This window comes from Bubalus bubalis, chromosome 24, assembly GCF_019923935.1.
Source record: "Bubalus bubalis isolate 160015118507 breed Murrah chromosome 24, NDDB_SH_1, whole genome shotgun sequence".
Taxonomy (NCBI): Eukaryota; Metazoa; Chordata; class Mammalia; order Artiodactyla; family Bovidae; genus Bubalus; species Bubalus bubalis.
In genome coordinates this window covers 38,549,685-38,577,575 of record NC_059180.1, presented here as the reverse complement: position 1 = coordinate 38,577,575, position 27,891 = coordinate 38,549,685, and the positions used below count along the sequence as shown (strand labels likewise).

At 49.1% G+C, this 27,891-nt stretch overlaps 1 protein-coding gene across 1 annotated transcript; it reads left to right on the top strand.

Moving 5' to 3' along the window:
- The first annotated feature begins 142 nt into the window (after positions 1 to 142).
- HMOX2 (heme oxygenase 2) lies at positions 143 to 27,891 on the top strand. The gene is made up of 6 exons (XM_006054880.4): positions 143 to 293; positions 23,975 to 24,085; positions 25,172 to 25,289; positions 25,628 to 26,119; positions 26,883 to 27,063; positions 27,145 to 27,891. The coding sequence occupies exons 2-6, from the start codon at positions 24,000 to 24,002 to the stop codon at positions 27,270 to 27,272; spliced, it is 1,005 nt and encodes a 334-aa protein (XP_006054942.2). The 5' UTR covers positions 143 to 293; positions 23,975 to 23,999; the 3' UTR covers positions 27,273 to 27,891.

Here is a 27,891-nt window from a genome sequence, read left to right as displayed (position 1 = left end):
ATAAGCCTGAAGCGGTGGTGATAAAGGGCAAGAAGAACCCGGAGAGGCGTTCATGAACACCCCTTCTCACGAAGGGAACAACTCTCCCGCCCGCACTTCGACTTCCGCCACAGACCAGCGCGCGAGGACGGCTGCCGCGTGCCCGCCGCAGGGGCGTGTCCTGCGCAGGCCCCGCCCCCGCTGCGTGCGCACGTCGGGCCGCTTGCTAGGCTGCGGCGGTCGCGGCGCCAGAGCTAGTCCCTGACTGACGCGCGGACGCGGTGCTGACGGACGCCGGAGCGGACCCGCGGCGGGTGAGTGTCGGTGCCCTGCCGGGCCTCCCTCGGGGCTCCTCCGCGAGCCTGGCCACCCCTGGCTCTCGGGAACTCGGCTCGGCCGACACGGCCCGCCGCTCCCCGGCGCCCGCCTGAGGAAGCCCGGACGGGCCGCGGCGAGGGGCGGCCGGGAGGCGGCGAGCGGGGCGGTCGGGGGCCGGGAGGGAGGACCTCGCTTCCCAGACGGCGTTTCAGAGGCCCGGGGAGGCCTGAGCCGCTCGTTGGCGTCGGTCCGCTGGGGCACACACCCTGCCGGCGTCTTCTGCACCCCACAGGAGGTGACCCGATCCCCGGGTCGCCGCGGGAGGACTTGGCGTTCCCGCCGGGCCTGCAGCCTCTGGCCGCCCAGCCAGCACGTCGGTCCACTTTGGGCCGGCGAGGACCCAGACCTAGCTTGGCGTCCGAGAGTCGTACCCGGGCTGTTGGCGCGGACCGGGCTCTGACCTTCCTCCTCCTGACTCACCTCTGCCTGAAGGGCCCTTTGAGTCACTGTCGTGACTTCCCTAATGACCCGCGGCCGCCAGGTTGCAAGGGAGCAACGTCAGGGGCAGCTGGTTAGTCTGGCAGGGAGTCTACCTGTCACCTCACAAGCGCGGTGCCCTCGGTGTGTTAATTGCCCTGTAAAAGCTGCCAGGACCGCCGTGTCTTAGCACAAAGCCTGTCAGCGTCTTGTCATTTTAATGACTTCTGGTGAACTGGTTGCTGTGGCCTGTGGCTGTTCATCCTTATCGTGTTGTATCATTGGCTCGCACCAGGTGGAGCATGGTTGAAAAAAAGAGAGACATCCTATAGTGCTCTAGAGCTCAGGAAGCCCTCTCACTCTCAGTTCAGTTGAGTTGCTCAGTCGTGTCCGACTCTTTGCAACCCCATGAATCGCAGCACGCCAGGCCTCCCTGTCCATCACCAACTCCCGGAGTTCACCGAAACTCATGTCCATCGAGTCGGTGATGCCATCCAGCCATCTCTTCCTCTGTCGTCCCCTTCTCACTCTCAGCCCCTAACAAAACCCTGTGAGTTGATAGTTTTTACACTTGTGAAATGGGGTTAATGATGAATGGAATTAAGACGCTTTAACCTGTCTCCCACAATCAGGAAAAGGGCACAGGTGGTCTTGTACCTGGTTATCTGCCCCCAGATCCCATGCTTTTTCCTAGAGTGGAAATGGATTTATGTTATTTAAACTAGACAGTCTTCCCCCTCCCCCTAAACTGTCCTCCCAAGTAGAAGGAAACAGGAGCTTACTGGTTTTATGTATTTGAATTTCTGTTATGGCATTAACCAGGGTATTTTGATTAAAATTTTAACTGCCACATTAAAATTTTTAATTTTTCTTTTGTGAGGAGGGGGATAAGAAATATAAATGAGTAATTCTGTGCTTTATTCTTTAGTTTTTTTTTTTTTTTTTTAAAAGAAACATCACAAGCTTACCAGAAGCTCACAGTTCAGTGGGCCATTTCCATTGTAAACTTGGAAACTGGGAACTTGGAAACTGGGAAAAGTTTTCAAATACCGTAGCTAAGCCAAAGGCTTCCCGAGTAGCTCTGTGGTAAACAATCTGCTTGCTAAGGCAGGAGATGCAGGTTCTATCCCTAGTTTGGGAAGATTCCCTGGAGAAGGAAATGGCAACCCACTCCAGTAGTCTTGCCTGGAAAAGACCATGGACAGAGGAGCATGGCTGGCTGTAGACCATGGAGTAGCAAAGAGTCAGACTCAAATGAGCAAATGGGCACTCACGCAGATAAGGCAAAACACTGGTGAGGGTGTGGGGATTTGAAGGACACACTCGTTGAATGACTTCATCTGACTGGGGATGTGAAGGGGAAGAATCTGTGATTTCCCCATTGTCTGACAGAATTTCCTTTTTTCCTTTGCCTGGGCCAGTAAGATGATAGCCTGTGAGTCTCCAGAGTCAGGAATATGAGCTACTCCAGAAATGACAATGCCAAGCAAAAGATGAAATACAGAAAGTAAAGTATTCATCACCTTTGGTTTACGCTCGTTGAGTCTATCAAAAAGCAAAACAGCCAGGGCCTTTGGCTACCTTGATTTTTTGGTTTCTTTTGAAAAGCTGACTCTCTTCAGAGAACAGTTGGGCTGTGTATCAGGTTTGCAGCAAAAACCAAAATATCATCCATCTAGGAGGAAGACATTTTTGAATATTGGAATTGTATATTTCAGCATAGTTCCCTGACCAAGATTGGAACCCCATGCCCTCAGCTGTAAAATTGTGGTGTCCTAATCATTGGACCACCAGGAAATTCTCCAGTATAAAATTTAGAATTTAGCTATAACTCCTTGGAGAGAAAAGATGAAAAATTTGAACCATAAATTACCTCCTTGTTTATTACTGGACTAAAAAATTTTAAGTACACACTTAATTCAGTCTCTTATTCTGATAGTACTTAATGGGAGAATTGAGAAATCTGAGTCACATCTCCTTTTGTATTGAACACAGTGAAGGTTATTTGCTTTTTAACTTTATTTTATCTGTTAGGTTTGTCTGTGTAAAAGCAGAGGATGAAAACTCTGTCTTTTGTTGTAACCTGAATAATCTCTCAGGATATTTTTGCCCTGCTGAGAAGCAGTGCCATTACCGATTAATTCTTGCCAACAGTGAAGGAGGGGTGCATATCTTTAATTGGAACAGTTAGTGTAACTGCTTATACTGGGATCTTTCTGTTTTTTATAGTGAGGATATTTCACTCTGGTGACCATTCAGGTACTCAGTGATGTTGTTGACTCCAATTTGGTTTACTTTTTCATATTGACTTCGTTTATTTACCATAAAATGTCTCCCATTATATTACACACTGTAAAGCCAGTGAAATTTAGCAGTATTGTTGATGGTCTGGTCTAACAATGTTATATATGTTTACAGAATATGCATTACATTTATTCATAAATCCTTGCTATAAGACCAGCTTCTTTCTATTTAAGAATAAAAATGGTTTTGGAATTCACTGTAGATACTTTAGGGGTGCATAGCTATTGTAAAGGGAGTTCATTTACAATCAGCCCATTAGAGGACTGCATCTTAATTGTGATCTTGGCTGACTGCAGTGGAGCAAAGGACGCTTTCTGGATCATCATATCAACCACATCTATAGTCAGACCTTCCTTACAAGATAACATTCTGAACCTTAACTAGGCGTTTCAAAACAGCAGTTAAATTCACGAGGCTCTTTTCAGTGAGCAGGTTTTACTGTCACTTTGATATAATTTTAGAAGGCTTTTAGCAAACATGCATTTCCCTATGTGATGTTTTTAAGCACATATTTTAATAGTAATTCAAGGGCTGTTTTGTCAGTTTGTTGTTGTTCGGTCACTAAGTCGTGTCTGACTCTCTGGGGCCCCATGGACTGCAGCACGCCAGGCTTCCCTGTTCTTCACTGTCTCCTAGAGTTTGCTCAGATTCATGTCCATCGAGTCGCTGATGCCATTCAACCATCTCATCCTCTGTTGCCCCCTTCTCCTCCTTCCCTCAGACTTACCCAGCATCAGGGTCTTTTCCAGTGAATCAGCTCTTGCATCAGGGTGGCCAGAGTACTGGAGCTTCAGCATCAGTCCTTCCAATGAATAGTTGGCTTATGGAGTAGGAATTGCATCAGAATTGCATGTCTTCTTGCATTCATTGAGGAGGGTTCTTTTTTCAAATATGTGCTTAAGTATCTCCCTGTGAAAGTCTACAGATACACTGACTTTCTGTTTGCACTTCAAAATGATTGAATTGTTAAGTACAAAATTGAGCTGATTAATCAGTTGGTAACCATTATTTTCACTCATAAACAGCTATTCAGCACTAGATAATGTTTTACATATTCATGTATGTTTTCTAAATACATACATGTTAATTTATATTAGAAAGAGTGACAAATAAATGGTTCATTTCTCCCCCAAAGGAAACTGTGGAGTATTTTTGATCACGAGAAAAACATTTAAACCCCTTGATCTGCAGTTTTTGTGTCTGAAAAATGAAGTTAATACTTGATGAGCCTTCAAGTCTTGGGTGCCTAGAATGCTGCTCTTCAATCTAAGGGGTTTCCAAACCTTTCTGTTTCACAAAGTTAGGGGTTGGGAACTTGTGTTTTTAAAATTTCTCTCGTGCTTATTGTTTGGGGCCTCCCTGGACATAAGAGAAAGCAGACTGGCAGGAAGGCAGAGAAGTAGTGACAGGAAAGGATGGATTGCTACGCACAGTGCCTGCCATCTGCCGTTCTGCCGGAGGCCCAGCAAGTGGGTACTGTCTCCTCTCTGTTGTTGTTTAGTTGCTAAGTTGTTTACGACTCTTTGTGACCCGGTGGATGGTAGCCTGCCAGGCTCCTCTGTCTGTGGGATTTCCAGGCATGAATACTGGATTGGGTTGACATTTCCTTCTCCAGGGGACAACAAGAGCAACACACGAATAGATTTGTTTCCTTCCCAGGAATATCAATAAGTCTAATTATTGTCATAGTTCTCAGTAACTTTAAAAGGGCTTTGGGGAAGAATAGCCTAAGGAGACAAGTGTCTAGCACCTTGCCAGCCTGACTTCTGCTAAATAGCCTCAGCTTCCAACCTTTCTGCCAGCGAGCTCTCTCTCAGTCTTGGAAGCCTCACGTTTCACTGTCTTGTATTATATTCAATTCCATGATTACCTGAGGGCTGTGGGAAGGTGCTGGCATGATTAGAACAATCTGCCATCATGCTTTTAGTTAATCTAGTTGGCTGGACTGCCTCATCAGTCACTGAGGTGATCCTGTTTATTATGAGAAACACTGGGACCCATAGTCTGAACATACAGGTGTACTGAAGGAATTGGTGAGACAGGATATTTGAGTCAGAACAGTCCTGGAAAATCTGGAACATAAAGCCCTATCTTTAACACCATTGTCTGTACTGCACAATCAGCATTTATAGTATAATACACCTGTTCTATTAGTTATCTTTCTGTTTCTTTTTTTCTCTCTATTGAAAGCTGCTTAAAATCCCCAACAAGATCTTAGGCCTCTTTGTAGTCAAGGAGCCCCATGAGTATTATAAGTGTTTGTGGATGATAACATGGCATGTCACATGCCCAAGCGTGTTCATCCCTTCCTTAGTACTGCATCTGCTGTTCTCTCTGGCAAGACCACTTGGAGCTGCTGCGGAGGAACTGTTGTCATCTGAAACTATTTCCAGAGCAGCTTGGGGGAGGGCAGGCAGAGGAAGGGGAAGGATCAGTGAGTAGAACTGAGTTAGAGTGTGAGGGTGTTCTGGGTAGCAATGTTTGAAGGTGATGAGAAAAGCAAAGATAGTGAAGTGACGTTACACCTTTGCTCCTTCAATTTTCCAGGAGACAAGGGGAGGGTCAGTCTTTCTCTTTGCTTAGTAATCGCAGGTGTCCCACTAATTAGAAAACAACTTTGGCCACCTCATGCGAAGAGTTGACTCATTGGAAAAGACCCTGATGCTGGGAGGGAGTGGGGGCAGGAGGAGAAGGGGACGACAGAGGATGAGATGGCTGGATGGCATCGCCGACTCAATGGACATGAGTTTGGGTAAACTCCGGGAGTTGGTGATGGACAGGGAGGCCTGGCGTGCTGCGATTCATGGGGTCGCAGAGAGTCGGACGCCACTGAGCGACCACACTTGGGGTTTTGTCAGCCTCAGAGGAATCTCTTAAGTATCTGTGCTCAATGTCATGCTTGTCTTGCTTTGTAACACTTTGTGTTTGCAGAAAGTCTTCCTGGTGTACCCAAAAGGAACAGTGAGATGATTGGCTGCTCTGGGTTATGCTTTCTTCCCTTTTGCACGTGACTTTTCTGGGACGCACGCCCAGATTTAAAGTCAATACGTTCAAGTTCAAATGCCTACAGGTAGAAGGACAGAGAAGCAGCGCACTCTCTGCCCACTTGGCACGCTTGTATTGCCTCTGTAGTGTGCACCGAGAGGGTTACAAAAACAGCAAGCCCATGGTCCTTGTTCACCAAGAGTTGGCAGTCACCTTGAGGAGGCACCAGACAAAATTCACTTTGTAAGGTTTGTGATTGTTGTTTTGACACTCAATATTCTGGGAGGTCAGGGAAGTGAAGAGCTGAGAAATGGAAAAGACAGTCATTTGAACTGAATCCACTGGGTTGCCTAAAAGACAGCAGGAACAGAAGAGAATGAATGAGCATTAGTGAATGAACATTTAGGGAGTTACTGGAAACATGTCACCCACAAAAAGATTGTCTTTCATAAATGGCTCGTCTAGAACAGGGATTCCTGAACTTGAGGGGCCTACGGGTGCTCTGGAATTGCATAGGTAACATGTATTTATTTATTAATGAATCTGTTCTCTCCAAATTTATTTCTTCTGTATCTGCAGAAGTTCAACACAGGAGGCATTAGCCACATGAGGCAACTTTTTTTTAACTTGTGATTGTCCTGGAGAGAGAGTCAAAAGTCTTCCTCTGATTCTCAGAAGGGTTTGCAACCCCAAAAGGGTAATGATTACTATAATCTGACAAATAGCTTTGCTACCAGTCTTCAGAAGTACACATCTCTGAATTTGTATCTTCAGATACAACTGGGTGGAAGATTAGAGAGAGAAACCCAAGGATTCCTTTGTAAACAACCTACCCAGCACCAGGTGTCATGGGACATACATGAGCGCTTGTATGTCCCACATACAAGCATGTTCCCACATACACAGTGATCTAATCTGGTTGCCAGGCGTGGCACAGCTAAAATGCACTTACTAACTAGTGGGGGCAATGCTCAGCTCTGCCTTCGGAGACCTTATAGTCAAGTGCAGCTGTTTAGAGTGTGTGCCTGTCCACAATACAGATTTAGAGCCAAGTAGGAATGTTGGGAATGGGGTGAGAAATCACGTGCTTTTTGGAAGGTCAGGCCATTTTTTCAGAAATGACTGGTCTGTTGGAAACAAGATATGAAAGAGGGAGGGAGCCCTGGGCAGGTTCGGGAGCGGTGGCTGATTCAGAACCAGCTCCCCTCTGCTGCTTTGGACATATAGCCTGACAAGACTGTCCTAGAACTGCCGTCGAGTAGCACATGCAGTGGGACATGCAAACCATCTGTTTCAGATGAATGCCTTAGCTCCCCAGAGCTCAGCCAGCCAAGTAGACCAAGCTTGTACCCCCGCCCCGCACCGCCCACCACCACCCTGCTCTAACTGTGGATGCTTCACTGTCCGTGCTTCCGGTATCAGCCTTCTGTGTAGGGTTGGGTTGGGGGAAAGGCATTCAGTTCAGTCGCTCAGTCCTGTCCGACTCTTTGCGACCCCATGAATCGCAGCACGCCAGGCCTCCCTGTCCATCACCAACTCCCGGAGTTCACCTAGACTCACGTCCATCGAGTCAGTGATGCCATCCAGCCATCTCATCCTCTGTTGTCCCCTTATCCTCCTGCCCCCAATCCCTCCCAGCATCAGGGTCTTTTCCAGTGAGTCAACTCTTCGCATGAGGTGGCCAAAGTACTGGAGTTAGCACACCTCAAAGCAAGCCCTGGAGCACATGATTTTCTGCTTTGTCAGTTGTCCTCCCCATCTTGTCTACCTTTTCCCCTAGTTATTCATCCAGTATTGCCTAATCAGGTCCTTAGTCAGCAGTAGATGTTCCGGGCCGTTTGAATTTCTTCTCAGTAATGATTAGCGCTTACAATGATGTTTGACCAGTTCTGGAGACCTCTTGGGAATTACAGGCACCCACTTCATGTATCTTCATGTATTTCGTGGGAGCTGCCTCATGCAACAGGAAGTTGCTCAGTTTTACGGTGGCAAACTGCTGTTTGTTTTTTTAAATTTTCTTTTTGGTAAACTGGTATTTTTGTAGCATTTTGCTTTACCCCCTGCAGTAACCATAACAACATAATGCCTTGGTGTATTTCCTCCAAAATGTTCTAAAAATGTGGGCTTGTTAAGAGAAGCCTGACCCCCCCCTCCACTTCCCTAGAGTAACAGACCTGAGAAGAAGAGTGCTGTGAAACCCCTTCCCTAAAGCCAGCTCGGGGAATAAAGGCTTCTCACAGGTGGACAGCAGGAAGGGCCGGTGCTTTACGTCTGCATCAGGTGGAGCAGTGCTGGCAAGCGTTTGTTACCTAGACTATTAAAATTTTGCCTATCCATTTCTTCACCCCCCCCCCTTTCTTTTTCTCCCTCCCTCGCCTCCCAGCCCAAAACCTTTCTTTTTTTTTTTTAAAGTACAGCTGTGTCTGCTGCCTCACCCTACACTGCTAGCCTCCTTTTCCTTTTTGAAAATAATTTAACAAATTTATTCACTTTGGCTGTGCTGAGTCTTCATTGCTGCTCGGGCTTTTCGCCAGTTGTGGTGAGCAGGGCCTACTCTCTAGTTGTGGTGCCTCGGCTTCTCACTGCAGTGGCTTCTCTGGTTGCTGAGCACAGGCTCTCAGGCACTTGGGCTTCAGTAGTTTCTGCACATGGGCTCTAGAGCACAGGCTCAATAGTTGTGATGTACTGGCTAAGTTGCTCCCAGGCATGTGGGGTTCTCCCGGATCAGGGATCAAATCTGTGTCTCCAACACTGGCAGGAAGATTCTTTACCACTGAGCCACAAGAGAAGCCCTCCATTTCTTTCTTTCCTTTTTTTTTTTTTTTAAGTAAGGCAGTGTTCTGTTCTTAACCAGGCTTTCAGAGTCCTTAAAATCTAAAAGGTATGTCCTTAATAGCTGTATCTATGGAATGTGAGGGAGGCAGTTTAAAACCATGCAGTACAACCTTTCTCTTTCAGACCCCCTACAAGGCCCATGTAACCTCCCCCCCAACCCTGACCCGCAACTGCTCATCAGTAGAAATTTTTGTAGTAAATATGGTGCTCAAAGATACTTACTCACTAGCCAGCCAATTTTCTTATGTCTGGGATTCACTTTTAAATGTTTTCTTTGTCATCTGCTCTTTGAGACTACCTTAATTTTGATAATACCTCACATTCTGGAAATCATCCAGTCACTCAGCAAACCCTGATTAGGTAGGTACCCTGTGTTGAAGTAAGACACAAAGATAAATGAGCTGTGATCTGGAAAAACATAGGTACAAAGAAATGCTGTAGCAGGATACACGTGCTGTAATAGATGATGAAAAGCTTGCTTAGGTGGCTCTTAATGTAATATCAGGCCTCCAAGATCATCCAGCTCATTGTTATCTGACCTTATTTTTAGAAGCAGCACAACTCCATTTTCGGAGGAGTATGCGAGCTGCTGTGTCTGAAATGGGTGGGGGAAGCCCATGGTCTTTCCTGCTGTACCTTCTGTTGAATGCCATCCTCCCTGCAGCTCTCTGAGATGTGCCTCTTATTTTATAAATGAGGCTGTTGGAGTTCCAGAGCAGCAGTGTTTGTAATACAGCTCACTGGCGCAGACCTGGTATTAGAGTTTTTTAGCCTACATGTCAGTCAGACACCAGACTGATAAACAATGATTTGATTTTCTCCCAGTTCTGAGTTCTATTCCTTCAAGAAGTCAGTGAACACATTTCTGTCAGGGGCTTCTCCTCTTCCTGGCTTTGTTAACTGAGCCTGCTTGAAAGGTTTTGCCTCCTTGTGGGCTAAATACAAATCAGTCCTCTTCCCAGGAAGACCCTTTTCCCTATCATCTGTGGGCAGTGAGTGCCAAGTTGCCCCACTTACAGCCTCTTCTGTTTTCTGGTGGAAATTCAGTTTCCCCAGAAATTGCTGTAAAGGATATTTGATGAAGGTGTGATGGACGGCATGAAGCTTACTGTGAAAACAAACCTCTTCTTGTCTCTCTCTAAACTGATGAAGGGATGAGAGGTTAGAGCAGGGTTTCTCAACCTTGGTGCTCTTGACATTTTAGGCTGGATAATTGGTGGTGGTGGTGGTCTGGTGTGTGTGTCATGTGTGTGTGCACATGTGTGCTTTTGCTTTCTGCGCGTTGTGGGATTTGAACAGCATTCCTGGCCTCTGTACGCTAGATGCCAGTAGCACAGCCCACCCTCCAGTTTTCGCAAGCAGACATCCCTCTGGGCGTGACCGATGTCCCCTTGAGAACCACTGGGTAGGGATTGATTGTCAAGAGAACTAACTGCAAATGAGAGTTACCATATTTATATAAAGTCAAGTTTTCATTTACCTAAACCTTGATTTATAGTGATGAGCTGCTCTGAAGAAACAAAACAAGAACATGTCCCATCCTGGATCCTGACCCATGTAGAGCATGGAGGGGCCTTCACCTAACTCAGGTTCAGAGTCCCCTGAATAGAATTTGAACTCTGGAAATCATCTTCCTTTGCGTTCTTTGCAAAACTTATTTTGCTAGATATGCCCAGGTTTTTCTGTTCCTTTTTTGGTATTAGAAATGTTACCAGAATGAAAACAGTTTCTTCACAGTGAGCATTCATCTCAGCCTGTGACCCTGGAATAGATTTCATGCTACTTACAGGACCTTTCATAGAGAAAGCGGTTTTTCCATTTCTTGACTAAAAATATTCAGAAACATTAGTTAACTTTAAGTGACACTTGCTTTAGTTTACTATTCAGCATCATACGGCAAGCTAAAAATAAATAAACGAAAACAGCAGTTTTATTAGTAAACTAAATAATAGACTAAAACAGCAGTTTTATGGTTATCTCATTGAATTTTCACACCTGCCATGCAGAGCTGTTATCACTACCCTTACAGATGGAGAAACCGAGGCCCCCAGTGGTGTGCAGCAGAACCAGGGCCTGCCCTGCGGTGCCTGACGTGAGCCTGTGCCTTGAGCACATGCCTGCACTGCCTCTCGGCCTCTGTGGCAGTGGACTCTTGGCCAGTCATAGTTGAGGTCAGGTTTGTTGGGCTCCTACACACGCTAGCAAAGTAATGCTCAAAATTCTCCAAGCCAGGCTTCAATAGTATGTGAACTTCCAGATGTTCAAACTGGATTTAGAAAAGGCAGAGGAACCAAAGATCAAATTTCCAACATCCTGTGGCTCATAGAAAAAGCAAGAGAGTTCCAGAAAAACATCTGCTTTATTGACTATGCCAAAGACTGTGTGGATCACAACAAACTGGAAAATTTTTAAAGAGATGGGAATACCAGACCACCTAACCTGCCTCCTGAGAAATCTGTATGCAGGTCAAGAAGCAACAGTTAGAACTGGACATGTAACAACAGACTGGTTCCAAATCGGGAAAGGAGTACATCAAAGCTGTATATGGTCACCTTGCTTATTTAACTTATATGCAGAGTACATCATGAGAAATGCTGGATTGGATGAAGAACAAGCTGGAATCAAGATTTCCAGGAGAAATATCAGTAACATCAGATATGCAGATGACACCACCCTTATGGCAGAAAGTGAAGAAGAACTAAAGAGCCTCTTGATGAAAATGAAAGTGCAGAGTGAAAAAGTTGGCTTAAAGCTCAGCATTCAGAAAACTAAGATCATGCCATCTGGTCTCATCACTTCATGGCAAATAGATGGGGGAACAATGGAAACAGTGACAGACTTTATTTTTTTGGGCTCCAAAATCACTGTCAGTGGTGACTGCAGCCATGAAATTAAAAGACGCTTGCTCCTTGGAAGAAAAGTTAGGACCAACCCAGACAGCGTATTAAAAAGCAGAGATGTTACTTTGCCAACAAAGGCCCTTCTAGTCAATGCTACGTTTTTTCCAGTAGTCATGTATGGATGTGAGAGTTGGACTATAAAGAAAGCTGAGCACCGAAGAATTGATGCTTTTGAGCTGTGGTTTTGGAGAAGACTCTTTGAGAGTGCCTTGGACTGCAAGGAGATCCAACCAGTCCATCCTAAGGGAAATCAGTTCTGCGTGTTCATTGGAAGGACTGATGCTGAAGCTGAAACTCCAATACTTTGGCCACCTGATGCAAAGAACTGACTCATTGGAAAAGACCCTGATGTTGGGAAAGATTGAAGGTGGGAGGAGAAGGGGATGACAGAGGATGAGATGGCCGGATGGCATCACCGACTCAGTGGACATGAGTATGAGTAAGCTCTGGGAGTTTGTGATGGACAGGGAAGCCTGGTGTGCCTCAGTCCATGGGGTCACAGAGAGTCAGAGATGACTGAGCAACTGAACTCAACTATAGGCCAGCTCTAAAGACCACCACGCAATTCACTCATTGCCTCAGTCCCTCTGGTGTCCGGTCAGCACGTTAGCACTGTGCTGTGCAGGTGGGACTTGTGTATGTGTGGCTGCTGTTAGCCTTGTTGAGCCCATGTTCCAGAAACTTTGAGATGGAGGGATTTGGTCTCCATGTCCTTGGATGTATACTGAAATACAGATACTTATGTTTGTGTCTAGATAATGGTCACATTTACACAGATGCTGAGTTACTGCCAGCAACTACTGCACAGGGAGACTGTGATCTGGGCATCTTGTACTGGTGAGGAAACTAGAGCAGACAGAGTAGTGTGTTCAGTTCAGTTCAGTTGCTCAGTGGTGTCCAACTCTTTGCGACCCCATGAACCACATGTCCATCACCCTGTCCATCACCAACTCCTGGAGTCCACCCAAACCGATGTCCATTGAGTCGGTGATGCCATCCAACCATCTCATCCTCTGTCGGCCCCTTTTCCTCTTGCCTTCAATCTTTCCCAACATCAGGATCTTTTCCAATGAGTCAGCTCTTTGCATCAGGTGGCCAAAATATTGGCGTTTTAGCTTCAACATCAGTCCTTCCAATGAACACGCAGGACTGATTTCCCTTAGGATGGACTGGTTGGATCTCCTTGCAGTCCAAGGCACTCTCAAGAGTCTTCTCCAACACCACAGTTCAAAAGCATCAATTCTTCAGTGCTCAGCTTTCTTCACAGTCCAACTCTCGCATCCATACATGACCACAGGAAAAACTATAGCCTTGACTAGACAGACCTTTGTTGACAAAGTAATGTCTCTGCTTTTTAATATGCTGTCTAGGTTGGTCATAACTTTCCTTCCAAGGAGTAAGCGTCTTTTAATTTCATGGCTGCAGTCACCATTGACAGTGATTTTGGAGCCCCAAAAAATAAAATCAGCCACTGTGTCTACTGTTTCCCCATCTATTTGCCATGAAGTGATGGGACCAGATGCCATGATCTTAGTTTTCTGAATGCTGAGCTTTAAGCCAGCTTTTTCACACTCCTCTTTCACTTTCATCAAGAGGCTCTTTAGTTCTTCTTCACTTTCTGCTATAAGGGTGGTGTCATCTGCATATCTGAGGTTATTGATGTGGTATGTGCTGACCTGTTATCTCTGACCTTGGATCCTAGAAGATTTTAGCAAACAGCTGGGGTGTCTAGAAAGAGAATTTAAGGGTGTTTTGTTAAGTAATCACTCTGCCACCTTGATTTTTCTGCCTTTCAAGTGTGGTTTTGAGGATTGTTGCAGGTGAATTGTTGTTGTTCAGTCGCTGAGTCTTGTCTGACTCTTTGTGACCCCATAAATAGTAGCACACCAGGCTTCCCTGTCCTTCACTGTCCCCCTGAGTTTTACTAACAATGAAGACTCTGAATGTTCTGTCTTTTAAGAAAAATTTTATTGAGTTAAAGATTATCCTTGTAAGTCAGCTGTCACTCTGAGAGGCTTTTTAGAGTGGAAGAGAGGGCTGGTGTCACACCTGACTGTTACTTTCACATCACCTGCAATATATTTTCTCTACCTTTCCACTCCTGGCTACTCCTCAGGGACATTATCATCCATGTACGAATCAGGCCCGATACACGAAGGGAGGAAGACAGTTGCGCACCCTTATTCCTTGAGCCATTGCCTTGTTATTAGTACAGGGAACCAGAGAGCAGAGTGACAGCGGGCTGCCTGCTCTGGGGCCCTGACTGCTGGCCCCGGGAGGCCGGGCCTGCGGGGAGCCAGGGGAAGCCGAGCCTCTTGCTCTCGGAGAGGCCGGTAGCTGTTGCTGCTGGTCCGCTGCCACCATAGACGCAAGTCTGTGAGGAGAGGGCAGCCTCTTGGGAGTTACCAGTTCCTGGTCAGGGCTTGTTTCTCTGCACCCACTTCACCCACCCCTCCCCTCTACTGCCAGAGTCTAGGCAGTTGTGAAAATGCCTGAGAATAATACCTAACTCTGAGGCCTGTGGAAGCATGTGAGGGTCCCAAACAGGTCCAAGGTGAGCCAGAGAAGCCGCCTCATTAGATTGACCAGTGCCTTGGCCTGTGGAGTTGCTGATTTCAGAAGACCTATATGTTGATATATTTTCTGTCCATCACACTCCTGTTACCAAGGCAGAGTATATTTTCAGTAGACAGGAAGATTGGACTGAATAGATCTCAACATGTGGAGAACACGCTTTCAGATTCTTAAAACCAGCTCTTCTGATTCTCTGTAGTTTCTATGGTAATAGGTACTATAGAAATCTGCAGGCCTTACCTATTGTGACCTCCCCGTGGGGTCAGGATGCCCAAAGCCTCGGCTTCAACGTCCGCCAGGACCTGGCAGATCTGGCTGCTTCCCTCCAGGCACCGAGGTTGGGGGGAGAGGGGGTGGGCGCCATCCTCCCCCTTGGGACCAGCCGTCTCCAGCCTTGGCCTGCCCTGCTAGTCAACAAAAGCAGGGCCCGCCAGAGGACAGCCTTCTCGGGTTGCCCTGTAATCTGAGTGAGCCAAGGTGAGTGTGTTAGGGGTGGGCGGTATAGTCTTCAGATGGGAACCTGAGCATATACTTCTCAGCAACCATAGGATTGAGCTCACTTTTCTACTAAAAAACAAGTGTCAGTCAGTGGTTTAGCCAACCCCTCTACTGTGAGCAGAAGTGCCATGTAATATAACCTCAGTTTCCATGTGGCTAGTAGCCTTGTCAGTAGACACCATACCAATGTCACCTTTGTGTACCACTGAGGACTGGCTGTGGACACAGGAGGCATCACTTTGCATTCAGAAGGACTCAAGTTTGGTTCCAGCTCGACTGTTCACTCTGAGTGACATTGGCTGTATTACTTAATTCTCTTGATCTTAGTTCCTTCATAGTCATGGGACCCTGCTCAGAAGTGACTTAACATGGCGTGTCCACATCTGTTAGACTTTAGTCCAGTGGTCTTCCTCTGCACCGCCCTCTTCTGGGTGAACCTGAGGGCCTTTGGTCCCTGCTGGGAGGCTCTATTGAGTCTGTCTGTAGAGAGGAAATGGCTTCCCAGGTGGCTCAGCGGCAAAAGAATCTGTCTGCCAAAGCAGTAGACACCCGAAATGATAGTTTGATCCTTGGGTCGGGAAGATCCCCTGGAGGAGGAAATGGCAACCCACTCAAGTATCCTTGCAGGCAGAATCCTACGGACAGAGGAGCCTAGCAGGCTATAGTCCATGGGGTCCCAAAGGAGTCAGACATGATGCATGTAGAGAGGACACACGCATGTAAAGAGGAAATCACCTGGAAGCCCATAGCACTTCTAGGTTTTCCAAGGTGAAAATTCAGCAGAAGCATCCTAAGCCCCCACGGTTTCCCGCCACTCCCAACACTGTTTATATCATCATTTGTGAGAGAAGCTGAGGTCACAGGTGACAGTTGTTGCACTTGAGTGAAAGAAAATGTGGCTGACCACTTAATCCATAGGACACATGCTTTCTAGATTGTTCCAAAGTTGGAAGGATTTTTGCTTGATTGTGCCTAGGGGTGACCCACAGTCTCCTCAGAACTTACGCTGTTACAACCGGCCCTGTGGCTATCTGGTGCCTAAGCTTTGTTCTTATAAAATCCCAGCCTGATTGTTCTAGAATTCAGTCACGGCTTCAGCCCCCACCCCTCAGGTGCTTCTCATGGGACTAAAAAGCCTTGTCTTCTCAGCACCAAGACCCAATGACACTCAGGAAACAGAGCAGGTCTTGTAGTAGGAAGTGGCATCTTTGGTGCCAGCAGCCAGTGGACTTCTGGCCCCTTCTCTGCTCTTTTCAATGTTTCAGGTATCGTCGCAGTGTCTGAATTCTTGCTCAGCTGTATTTGAACGTGCTAGAGATGAGCCCACCGCTCCCCAGCGAACACAACCTGCCTGAGAAGTCTTAGACTTCCTGAGTCCAGTTTTTGAAGTTACTAAGAGGCTAGTGCCCTTAGTTGCTTTCTGGTTGCTTGTTGCCAGATAGGCAGGTGTGTGTTGAGTAAATGTGACTCAAGAGCTTTGTGTCCCTAGACTCCTCACTTTTCCAGAATTGCTTGTCTGAACTTGCTCTTTGTCAAGAGGTTAGTACTCATCCATTCAATTAACTGTGGGATTGAATTCACCCAGTAACCAAAATGAAAGGGGTGAAGCTTGTGTATAAGAATTCCTGAGGTGTGGCAACACCAGAGTTCAGAGACCTCATGTCATTCATTCTATAGACTCAGAAGGTTGTGACCTATAGGATGTGGTCTCCTCGGGGGTTTGGGAGGCCCCTCTTCTCGGCTGCTTTGTTGGATTAGAGCTGAGTCGGCCTTGTGCACTGCTCCCGACACCCAGCTCAGCCAGCGTCCAGCAGCATCTGCAGTGAGAATTTTCCAGCTACAGCGGTCACAGGTCTCACCTCAGAAAGAACAGGAATTCCCTTTTCCTGACACTGGCAGAGGAAAAGGCCTGAGTCACAAGTCCTCACGTGTAACTGACTGCCCAGAATTACCTGTGGACGCATCAGATTTCTTCCTCAGTGTTTCAGAACCACCCACCTGTTCACTTTCTCCAGCAACTTCTCAAGAGATCATCAGCACTTTTCAGCCATGTTAGTTTCATGAAGCCCTTGTACACACGTTAGCTCCTTTAGTCTTCACAGCACACTTGAGAATGTGGAGCAAAGAGAGTTTTGTTACCCAGTTTTATGGATATGGAAACTCAGCTTTCAGAACAGTACGCCTTACCACAGCCATGGAGCTACTAAACACTGAAACTCCAGCCCAAACCTTTCTAACTCTAAAGACCTCATCATCCTTTGGGCAGGGCCCACCTACCTTTCCCTTCCTGAAGGTGAGCTGGGTCTAGAGCAGTAATCAGCAGCAGGTGGGAGCCCGGACGTGACCCCTGTAAACTGACAGGTTCACTGAGCTCCCTCCCGCCCCCCAACTTCCAGCCGTCCCTGAGGTCTGGGAGCAGCGCAGGGACGGTCAGGTGGCCGTTTACTGCAGGAAGCAGGTTGCACCCCTCTTCACATCCATTTGCCAGATGGGATGCAAAACTGGCCCTCGGTGTGAGGTTTACCCCTCTCAATACTGGATTTTAAACAGTGCTCAGGAGAGCAAGCCTCTTTCCACATTGCATCCGGGAATAGGGCTTCTTCCACTTGTTGAGTTTCCTGGTGTCGTAGCAAGGTCTGAAAAAAGCTCACCAGAAGTGTCTCGTCTCCCATAGTAGACCAGTTAATAAACAGCTCATTCTCAGTTTCTTCTGTCACATTGACACCTGTTATAAAGTGGTTTCATCTTCGTCATCTATTTGATCTTCATAGTAGTCTTGTACTGAGTGCTGGGTAGGTGTTCCTCCCATTTCACAGGTGAAACGTGGAGAGAGCCCGAGGTTAGGAGGCTGAGAGCTGCACCGTCTCGCCCCTGGCTTCCTCCGTCCTGCTGCCTCCACAGGAGCCCTGGCGTTGCTTGTCCCCCAGATCAAGTTAGGCTTATAAGTAGCATGTTAGAATTTACTCTTCTTTCATAGACAAATACTCAGAAAGGAATGTGTGTGATGGGTAAACAACCTGTTTCTTCATAGCTGCTGAGGCCTGCCTGATAAGAGTATGTGGCACCATTAAGAACTGACTTGGCCTGCTTTATGGGATTGTTCAACAGGAACAGAGGGGTGAAAAGCCTTCAGGGGATATAGGGAAGGAACAGCTCCTATAGCCCAGGAAAGGGAGTGTCTTGGACTCGTGTTCTGTGTTTATCATCTGAAGACATTTAGGGGGCACATGCTCATATTTATGTGCTGAAGACATTTGTGTTGTACATGCTTTTTGTGAGCAGTGAGGCATCATTTTTACCCGTGACCCTCCTGAATGTCACAGTAAGTAGGTGGGTGAGATCATAAACAGAGGTGGATGCGATGAAAGCTATTAGTTCAGCCAGAAGAGTGGAAAACACACGCGCGCACACACACCCCCCACATCCACGGGCTGTGGGAAGAAAGCTGCACCAGTGACTAGAGGCAGGCCTGAGACAGAAGGAGCCAAAGGCCTCCTTACCTGCGGTGCTGGCTACGAAAAGCAGCCAGAGCCCCAGGAAGGGCCTGCCCTCACAGGCCTGCAGGCGAGGAGCAGCAGCCTTCCTGGGCAGGGGGATGTGGATGTGGACTGGGCCTGGTGGAGAGGTCAGGGGCCAGTGCCCAGCCCTGATACGGGGAGAGCAGCCGGGGGCAGGGACTCTGGGGCAGACCCTGGGAGGGGAGCAGTGAACTCTCGGGGAGCTGCAGGAAAAACACAGCACTGGCCGCTCAACGAGGGTGCCAGCCCCTTTGGGCCCTGTGAGTGAGAATGGCCTTGGCCAGCTCAGAGGCACAGGAATTACAAACAAGTCTGTAGTTAGAAAAAAACGGACCACCAGAGAGAGGGGTGGAGGTGGGGAGAAGGGAAGGAGGAGGGGATGGAGTCAGAGCTGAAGAACAGTAAAACTAGATTTCACACCATCTAACTCAGAGGTTTGGTACCCAATTAAAATTTTTATTGTCTTGTTTGGTATTTTAGAATTGAATCCATAACTTATTGTCACTGTCTCACCACCCTCTTCGTTTAGCTCGCCTGGTCAGTAGGCATTTCATTTATGCGATGGCATCCATGACAGCTCAGGCTGGAGGCTCCCCAGGGCGCTGGGCTGTACGTGATTTGGAACGTGGTGTTGGATTCTGAGCAGCTCAGCCTGAGGGAGCCTTGCTCTGTCTTGTAGGATATGCTTCCAGCTTAACAGGGAAAACAGGATGATGGCTTCTAGACTGGAGTGGAGCCTGAGCCTCACACAGCCCTCTCGAGGCATCCAGGGCCTCCGGTGTCCAGGGAGGGGGCAGCCCCTCACCTTCCCTCTGGCCGCCATCTCTGCGCACAGGAGACCGGCTCCCCCTCAGGTCATGGGCCTCCATCTGCGCGCTGTGGCAGTTGGTGTCTGGCCACCTCGATTCCAGTAGGCGGGAGAGCTGTGCTGTTTCCAGCCGCCAGTCACTGCCTTTCCGCCTCACTTCCCCCTCCCTCTCGCGTGCTGGCCAACTCTGCAGCCTGCCCCTTTCCCTGGTTGTGGTTTCCCAGGGCAAAGGAAAAGAATGGGCATGAAGAAAAGAATTGTGACAGTTGAAGTCCCCATTGTGCCTTTGGGGGAGGGAGTGGGGATCACGTTTCTGTCTGGCAGCCAGGCTGACTGACCTGAGGTTTGCTGACCTGAGTTTGTAGAGCAGGCCTTAATGTCTTTGAACTTGTCTGTTCTTTAAGAAGCCCTAGAGCCTTGAGCCTGTCATTCCCCAGGGCAGAGGCTTTGAAATGAGTGTTCTGGATCTGCTGGGCCAGGTGCACCAGAGAGAACACTGGTAATCAGGACACTGTTGCCGTTTCTCTCAGAGCAGGTGTGGGAGTGAAAACCAGTCATCATCAGTGAACAGCTAGGAGTACAGGAGTTACGGGGTTGTGGAGGCAGATTTTATACACAGAGGGTCACGAAAAAGTCGGAAAGTAGAAGAAGAGGGCCTGACCTCTATAGATAAACATTTCTGGAATTAGTAGGAGCACAGTGAAGGGCCCTGGGGACTTCTGGGGACTGGCTGGTGTAGCACAGAGACTTAGATGGCTCCCCCAGTCCTGTTCTCTCTGTCCGGGGGGGCCCCCCCCTCCCCCGCCTTCTCCCCTGCCTTCTCCCCTGCCTGTCCCTCCCACTTTCAAAAGAATGAAGCCACTTTGCATAGAAGGAGCCAATTGGCTAAAATGTCCAACAAACTACAGGTATTTATAGTTTTCCAGAGTCCCTTCCTGCCATTGCTGGTGTACTTAGTTATCCATCGTCCTAGTCAGTGTTTGGGGTCTTTTTTTTGTTAAGATTTTTTTTGTTTTGATGTGAACCATTTTTAGTCTTTATTGAATTTGTTAACAGTTGCTTCTGTTTTATGTTTTGGTTTTTGCCTGGGAAGTATGTGGGATCTTAGTTTCCCAATTAGGGATTGAGCCCACACCTCTTGCATTGGAAGGCGAAGTCTCAGCCACTTATTTTAAACAAAGAAGTTGATGCAGACGTTTTCATGCCTGGGTACTGCTCGTCAGCTTGTTGCCGTGGTGCCAGGATTCCATTGTTTGCTGCTGTTTAAGTAGCCCTGCCCTGTATTGTTAGGCTGGGTGACTTTTTTCAAATGTTGTAGTATAGCTATTTATCATTTTGGTACAGATGACTTACTGTTAATACTTCTTGAGGTATATTTCCCACAGTGGACTATTTTGGGATCTTTTTGTTTTTGTTGGATGCAGGGTGGGGCAGCTTCTTATGGATTACAAGAGATTGCAGTCTAGAAAGGCTCCATGTTCTTGATTTGGCCTTTGATTTTCTAGGATTATAGTGGTTCCTGCAAAGAGAAAGGATTGGAGTGTGGAAGTCAGCCTGACCAAGTTTGACCATGTAGCTTTTCAAAGAATGAAGTGAATTCTGTTTCTGACATACAAGGTGGCTCCTAAATGCACCCCCTGCCCCACCCCCCCAGCCTGGCCACTCCCTCGAGGAATAGTGGCCAGGCCTCCAGGCGGCCCTCTTTCTGGAACTCAGCCTGTGTGGGGTGAAAATGCTAAATGAGCCTTCCTGAGAATGTTCTCCTTCCTGCCAGAGGGGACTTTCAGCCTGCGTTGTGTGCGTGCTTGCTAAGTTGCTTCAGTCGTGTCCGACTCTTTGCCACACTATGGACTGTAGCCCTCCAGGCTCCTCTGTCCATGGGGTTGTCCAGGCAAGAATACTGGAGTGGGTTGCCCTCCCCTTCTCGGGGGATCTTCTGACCCAGGGATCGAACCCACCTTTCCTGTGGCTCCTGCATTGGAGGTGGATTCTTTACCACTGAGCCACCAGCGAAGTGCTCAGCCTGCGTTAGGGACTCAGTATAATTGCTGCTGGAATGGGATAAACTGGTATCTATCCTTCCTTCAAAGCAAAATTTTTCAACCCTGTTTTGAGTTTAGAACCTGTTGAGGTGGTAGACTGCAGAGTGTGCCTTGCTGTCCACTGGCGCCTGCTGTTGGTGGAACGCTTTACAGCATTTCCTGTGTGCCTTCTTTCCTTTGATTTGTTTTCAGCAAGTGTTTATGGAGAGCCTATTTCCGAGGCCCTGGAGCTATATAGCAGTGAAGCAGACAGCTGCGGCCCTGTCCCCGGGGCTAGAGTCTGGCCTCCTGGGAATAGGGATGCAGAATTCGGGGCTGTTGGGCAGGACCAGTGGAAGAGGGTGGGTGGAGGGTGTGCCAGAAGAGGTACTGGCACAAATAAACTGCTGCTGTGGAAAAAAAACAGTCTGCACCACACTGTTCACCAGCATTTTTATAGAGAGGAGTATATCTGATTTGTCAGGAAGAGGTCCCATTTTCTATATTCTGCTATTTCTGTTCCCTCTTTTTTCCAGCTTTAGTGAAGTATCATTGACAATAAAAGTGTAATTATTTAAAAATGTATAAAAGTGATGATTTGGTGTATGTATACATTGACTTAACATATCCATCACCTCACATATTTACCCTTTTAAAGAAATGAGAACGATTCAAGATCTGTTCTCTTAGCAGATTTCAGTTATGCAGTTCAGTATTATCAACTATAGTCCATATAGTCAAAGCTAGGGTTTTTGCAGTGGTCATATACAGATGTGAGAGTTGGACCATAAAGAAGACTGAGCACCAAAGAATTGATGCTTTTGAACTGGGCTGCTAGAGAAGACTCTTGAGAGTCCCTTGGACAGCAAGGAGATCAAACCAGTCAATCCTAAAGGAAATCAACCCTGAATATTCATTGGAAGGACTGATGCTTGAAGCTCCAGTACTTTGGCCACGTGATGCGAAGAGCAAACTCATTTGAAAAGACCCTGATGCTGGGAAATACTGAAGGCAAAGGATGGGGGCAGAAGAGGGTGAGGTGGTTAGATAACATCACTGACTCAATGAACATGAATCTGAGCAAATTCTGGGAGATAGTGAAGGACAGAGGAGCCTGGAGTCCTGCATTCCATGGGGTTGCAAAGAGTAGGGCATGACTTAGTGACTGAACAACAATTATCAACTATAGTCACGATGCTTTTCATTAGATTCTCAGACCTTATTCACAATGTAACTGAAAATTTGTACCATTTTGCCAGCCGTTCCCATTGCTTCCACTCCCAGGCAATCCCCATTCCATTGTTTTCTCTGAATTGAACCTTTTTTTAAAAAGATTGCACACAGAAAGAGTATCATGCCTTGTCTGGCTTATTTTACTCTCTGCTATTTTCTAAGCGTTCCTGGAACAAGTGCACCATCATATCTAATATTTACTGAGTGCTTACCACGTGGCAGGCACTGTGCTTCTGTGTTCTTACTTAATCCTTCCTGTCATTAATTCCATTGTATAAATGCTAAATCTAAAGTTGAGAGAAGTTTCAGAAAGACTGCTGAGCAAAACCAGGCCTTGTAATATCTCCAAAGATAACAAAGGAGATGTTATCTAGGGAAAACTCAGAAAGGAAATGTAGCAACATACTAATGGTGGTTATCTGTGGGCTGAGATAGAAGTGGTTTTTTATCCTTTCAGGGATCATTTATTATACTTCTTTGTCCCCCTAGACACCTATTTCTGGGCAGAGCTCAGTAAGGCTTGGTAAGAAGACACTGGTTGAGGTAGAAAGTTCAGGTCTGTCCTTTCTTTGGCTTGATTTGGCCCCAGTGATAGTAGCTCTGGTCCTGTGTTACTGCTGGTGTTGGGGCAGCTGTGCTGCTGTTCCCAGATGGGCTTCCCCCGTCGCACCGTCAGGTGGAGCGTGAACTTGGCGCCTTCCAGGACCAGATCTCCCGGGCTGACGAACGCAGAGGCAGTGGGCATCGACTGGCCTACGTGTGTCACTTCCTCTAGCTCGGCAGAGTCTGGAGTGGGCTGGAGGCAGTCTGCTCGCGTGGTGACTCGGCGCAGCTCATCAGGGGCCTTTGGAGCCACCCCAAGGGGATGCTCTCTGCACAAGGGCGCCCGCCTCTAACAGGCAGGCTGGCTGGTTCCGATGCGCTCACTGCCACACTGAGAGCTGCCGCACCGCTGCTTTTTTTATTTAAGTCATATTCCTTTGTTATTTTATGTTTTAGGTAACTTTTAATTTTGATATAATCTCAAAAATACAGAAAAGTTGTAAGAATGGTACGTAGAATCCTTGTGTATGTTTCATCCAGGTTCACCGTCAGCACTGACTCTAGTGCTTCACTTGTATGTCCCCCCCCCCCCGCTGCAGTGTATGTGCCTGTACACACACACACGCACACGCACACACACTCTGTCTCTGAACCATTTGACAATAAGTTGCAGGTAATATGCCCCATTACTTGTGACTATGCGAGTGTGTGTTGACTAAAACAAGGACATTCTTGTAAATAACCACAGTGCAGTTATAAAAAGCATAAGTTCAGCATCAATACAGTGCTGTTACCACTGTCCATATTCACATTTTGTCCAGTGCAGATACGGTCCCGTGACAGCAGAGCTTTATTTTTATGAAAACTTCCCCGAGGCCTGTGGCGCCTCCTGGTGGTGTTGCTCAGGGGCGAGCAGAACCGGTGGGCACCTGGGGAGTGACTGCCGTGGGCGCCACATCCCCTGCTCCCGTGTCTCCGCAGGACCAGAGGCGTAAGAGCAGCAGCCATGTCAGCAGAACTGGAGACCTCAGAGGGGTTGGATGAGCCGGAGAAAAAGATCTCTGGGGTCCCAGAGAAGGAAAACCACACCAGGTGAGTGGTGGCAGCCGTGGTGCAGTCAGGTTGTGCTGCTGGGCCCCGGGATGTTCTGTGCCCCGCCGCCTCCTCGCCCTCGCCCCAGCCCCACGCAGGGAGGCAGGACAGGCACTGCTCCAAGTGCTGAGTCATGGGGTTTGATGGTGCTCCTGGCCGTTTCTTCTTCCTGGAATTCTGAGCGTTTTGTCATCTGGGGTGAGCAAGGGTAATCAGAGGCAAAGCTGGCACCTTTCCAGTGTCTCCCACCCCTCAGATGTGGGAGCAGCTCTTAACTCCAGGGCTTTCCTTACTGGGTTGGGGGCAATTCACTTGAAGCCTCCAGTCACCCGGGCCTGTTCTTCATTGTTCTCAGCCTCTCCTTATAGCTCTGTCATTGGCAAAGTTCTCTTTTTACATCTTGGAATAATTGCTGAAAATAAACTATTGGCAGCACGTGAGTGATATGAGCCAATCTCCCAAAGAGGCCAGCAGAGACTGGGCCATGAGAGGCCAGGCTTTTCTCGCTCTGGTCGACAGGTGTGTGGATGCACAGGAGTCCCTGCCCAGCACCTTCTCTGCCTTGTCTGGTGCTGGCATCTGTCATGTGATTTTGTTCAGCAGCACAGGCCTTGGTCCTGGCTCTTGCCTCCCCAGCCTCGCTCTCAGTCCCATCCTCCTGTGCCGGGTCCCAGCCTCATGTCATCCTCAGGGGCTGTGGGTCCAAGGTGGGAGGAAAGCAGCTGGGCCACCCCAGGAGCTGCATGGTCTGTTCTTCTCAGGGGTGTGGATCCTGGGAGACACGTTCCCCAAAGTCATCTGTTCCTTGAGGTCAGCACACACTGTGGTAGGGTGAGGTGTGTGTTTCTTCGGGCGGGCACAGAAGCCAAGCATCACTCATTTGGGTGCTTCAGAGAGACCCGGGCATGGTGGAGTGGGTCAGAGTCATCCAGAGTGTCGCCCGAGTCCTGGGAGCAGACCCACGTCTGCCTGTGCTTTGCTCCCTGCTGAGAGGCTGGAATCACGTTTCTGAGCAGCCTCTGCCTCGAGCTCAGTGAGTGGTCAGCCTAGAGTTGGAAGGCTAATTCACACATGCTTTCTCCATAGGATGGCAGACCTTTCCGAGCTCCTGAAGGAAGGGACCAAGGAATCACATGACCGGGCGGAAAACACCCAGTTTGTCAGGGACTTCTTGAAAGGCAACATCAGGAAGGAGCTATTTAAGGTTTGTGCCCTCAGTCGTGAACTGGGTTGGGCTGGGGGCCCTTAGTCCCATAGGGTTGCCTATCCCCCAGCCTTCCTCCACACCTCATGTTTTCTCAGCATCAGGCTGCGGTTTCATGTCTTAAAAGGAATAAGGTAGTGATGTAAAGGAAGTGATCCGTGTTCCAAAGAATTCACCGTGTCATTCCTTTAAGAAACAAACGCTTCCTGCGCACGTGAAATAACTCACTGTATAAAAGTGGGGAGCGGAGGGGGTGCTCAGGAGTGTGGGCAGTGGGCTTGGGAGTTGCTGGCCCAGGCCCTGGCCCTCTCCCACGGTCTCCCCATCACCCTTGGCAGCTGGCCACCACCGCGCTGTACTTCACCTACTCCGCCTTGGAGGAGGAGATCGACCGGAACAAGGACCACCCAGCCTTTGCCCCCTTGTACTTCCCCACGGAGCTACACCGGAAGAAGGCACTGATCAGGGACATGGAGTATCTCTACGGCGAGCACTGGGAGGAGCAGGCGCAGTGCTCCGAGGCCACCCGGAAGTACGTGGAGCGGATCCACGAGGTGGGGCAGAACGAACCAGAGCTGCTGGTGGCCCACGCCTACACCCGCTACATGGGGGACCTCTCGGGGGGCCAGGTGCTGAAGAAGGTGGCCCAGCGGGCCCTGAAACTCCCCAGTACGGGGGAAGGGACCCAGTTCTACCTGTTTGAGAATGTGAACAACGCACAGCAGTTCAAGCAGTTGTACCGGGCCAGGATGAACGCCCTCGACCTGAACCTAGAGACCAAAGAGAAGATCGTGGAGGAGGCCAACAAGGCCTTTGAGTTCAACATGCAGGTACTGCCAGGGCCAGGCGGGAAGGGCGTCTGCTGGCAGGGCTGCCCCAGAGCCTCTTGAGGGGCATCAGTGCCCTCGGACAGATAGGCTGCCTGAGCGCAAGTCTAGCGACTAGACAGGCCAGCAGGCACGACCCCAGTCAGGCTTCCATCCTGTGTGATCAACAGCCTGTGTGTGGTGCTTTGGGAAGGTGACACCCCAGCATGTTGAAGGGTCGGGAAGGTGGGAGCTATCTCCCTCCCTCTCACCCAAGGCTTCTGGTCTGAAGGAATGTGGAGGTCCCCCTTTTTAGCAAGGGTTGCTGTGAAAAGTCCTGCTTGGTAAGTTCGGAGAGAGAACCAAAGAGAATGATTTCGTTTACAAGTAGCTGTTAGGCCCAAGTCTGGCAGGCCGGTTCTGTGTCCAGAGCCCAGGCCCTGCCCTCCGCTCCAGGGAAGTGCCGGCCTGAGTATAGGCCTGAGGGCCCCTCAGGACCAGCCAGCCCTGCCAGGGCTGCCTCCTCCCACCTTCCTGTTTCTTGCTAGAAATACCCAGCAAGAACGTGCTGGGGATCCCACGGCGTGGGGGGCAGTGCTTTATCCTTTCTCCTGTCTGCCCCCTGGGGGTGTCCGCTGTGGGCTCTCAGCCTGGGCAGCACAGGTGCAGCCACACCTCCCAGAGCTCCCCCTTGGGGGAGGTGTCCGCCCTGTACATTGCCGTCCCTGCCTGCTCGGCCCGTCTGGGGACACAGGCTGGTGATGGCTGTTATCCTTTGCACCTGCAGGTGTTCAATGAACTGGACCAGGCTGGCTCCTTGCTGGCCAAAGAAACCCTGGAGGACGGGCTCCCTGCGCACGACGGGCTTCCTGCACACAGCAAACTGCCCACGCAGGACGGGCTTCCCATGCACGACGGGAAAGGAGACTTGCGGAAGTGCCCCTACTACGCTGCTCAGCTAGACAAAGGTAGGCCTCGCGTGTCCTGCGCGCCCGGGGCAGGTGTGTTGGCCCCCACTCACAGCATGTCCCCTCGGTGCTGCTGCGCAGGTGCCCTGGAAGGCAGCAGCTGCCCCTTTGGAGCAGCCCTGGCCATGCTGCGAAGGCCCGGCCTCCAGTTCCTGCTGGCCGCCAGCGTGGCCCTGGCCGCCGGCCTCCTGGCCTGGTACTCCATGTGAAGGACCCACCGTTCCATGCTGCGCTGCCTCCCGTCCACCGGCCCGCCCTGCCTCCACCCACGACCAAACTGCCACCTCAGGTGACTTTCCTAATGCTGGCCTTGAGAAAACAAGCAACCAATAAAAGCCAGAGACTGAAGCCTTTGCTTGTCAGCATCCTGCCTGCGGGCCAAACGCTGAGCTGGGTGCAGGCCCGCCCCCCAAGCCCCCCGGCCCTGGCAGCAGGAGCAGTCCGCAGGCTGGCCTAGGCCTCTGGGACCAGCGCTGCTGCCAGGGCCCCCGCACGTCTGACCCAAGGCTCGCTCGCTCCCCTTTTCCTTGTGTCTGCACCTAGGTGGGTGTCTTTCCTGTGCCGGGAGTAGATCGCCAGCAAGTTCAGGCCCCAGAGCTGTGGGAGGGTGGGGGCCTCCCCAGATGGGCTGCTCTTTTTCTGGACTTCTCCTGGGGTTAGGAGCCAGAAGTTGGGCTTTCGCCTCGCCTCAGAGGTCCTGGAGCTCCGTCCTGGGCAGCCAGTCCTCATGCCTGTCAAGCAGACACCCGAGTCGGGGTCAATTTGGCCATGGGCTGTCTTCTCTGACCTGTGAAAATGCTTCTGCACTCAATAAAGTGGATTCTGCTA

Bases quoted from the DNA above. Each gene is read 5' to 3' on its own strand.
- HMOX2 (XM_006054880.4), top strand. From the start codon at position 24,000: ATGTCAGCAGAACTGGAGACCTCAGAGGGGTTGGATGAGCCGGAGAAA. The intron at 25,290-25,627 runs GTTTGTGCCCTC...CACCCTTGGCAG, and splicing joins TCAGGAAGGAGCTATTTAAG to CTGGCCACCACCGCGCTGTA. The intron at 26,120-26,882 runs GTACTGCCAGGG...TTGCACCTGCAG, and splicing joins CCTTTGAGTTCAACATGCAG to GTGTTCAATGAACTGGACCA.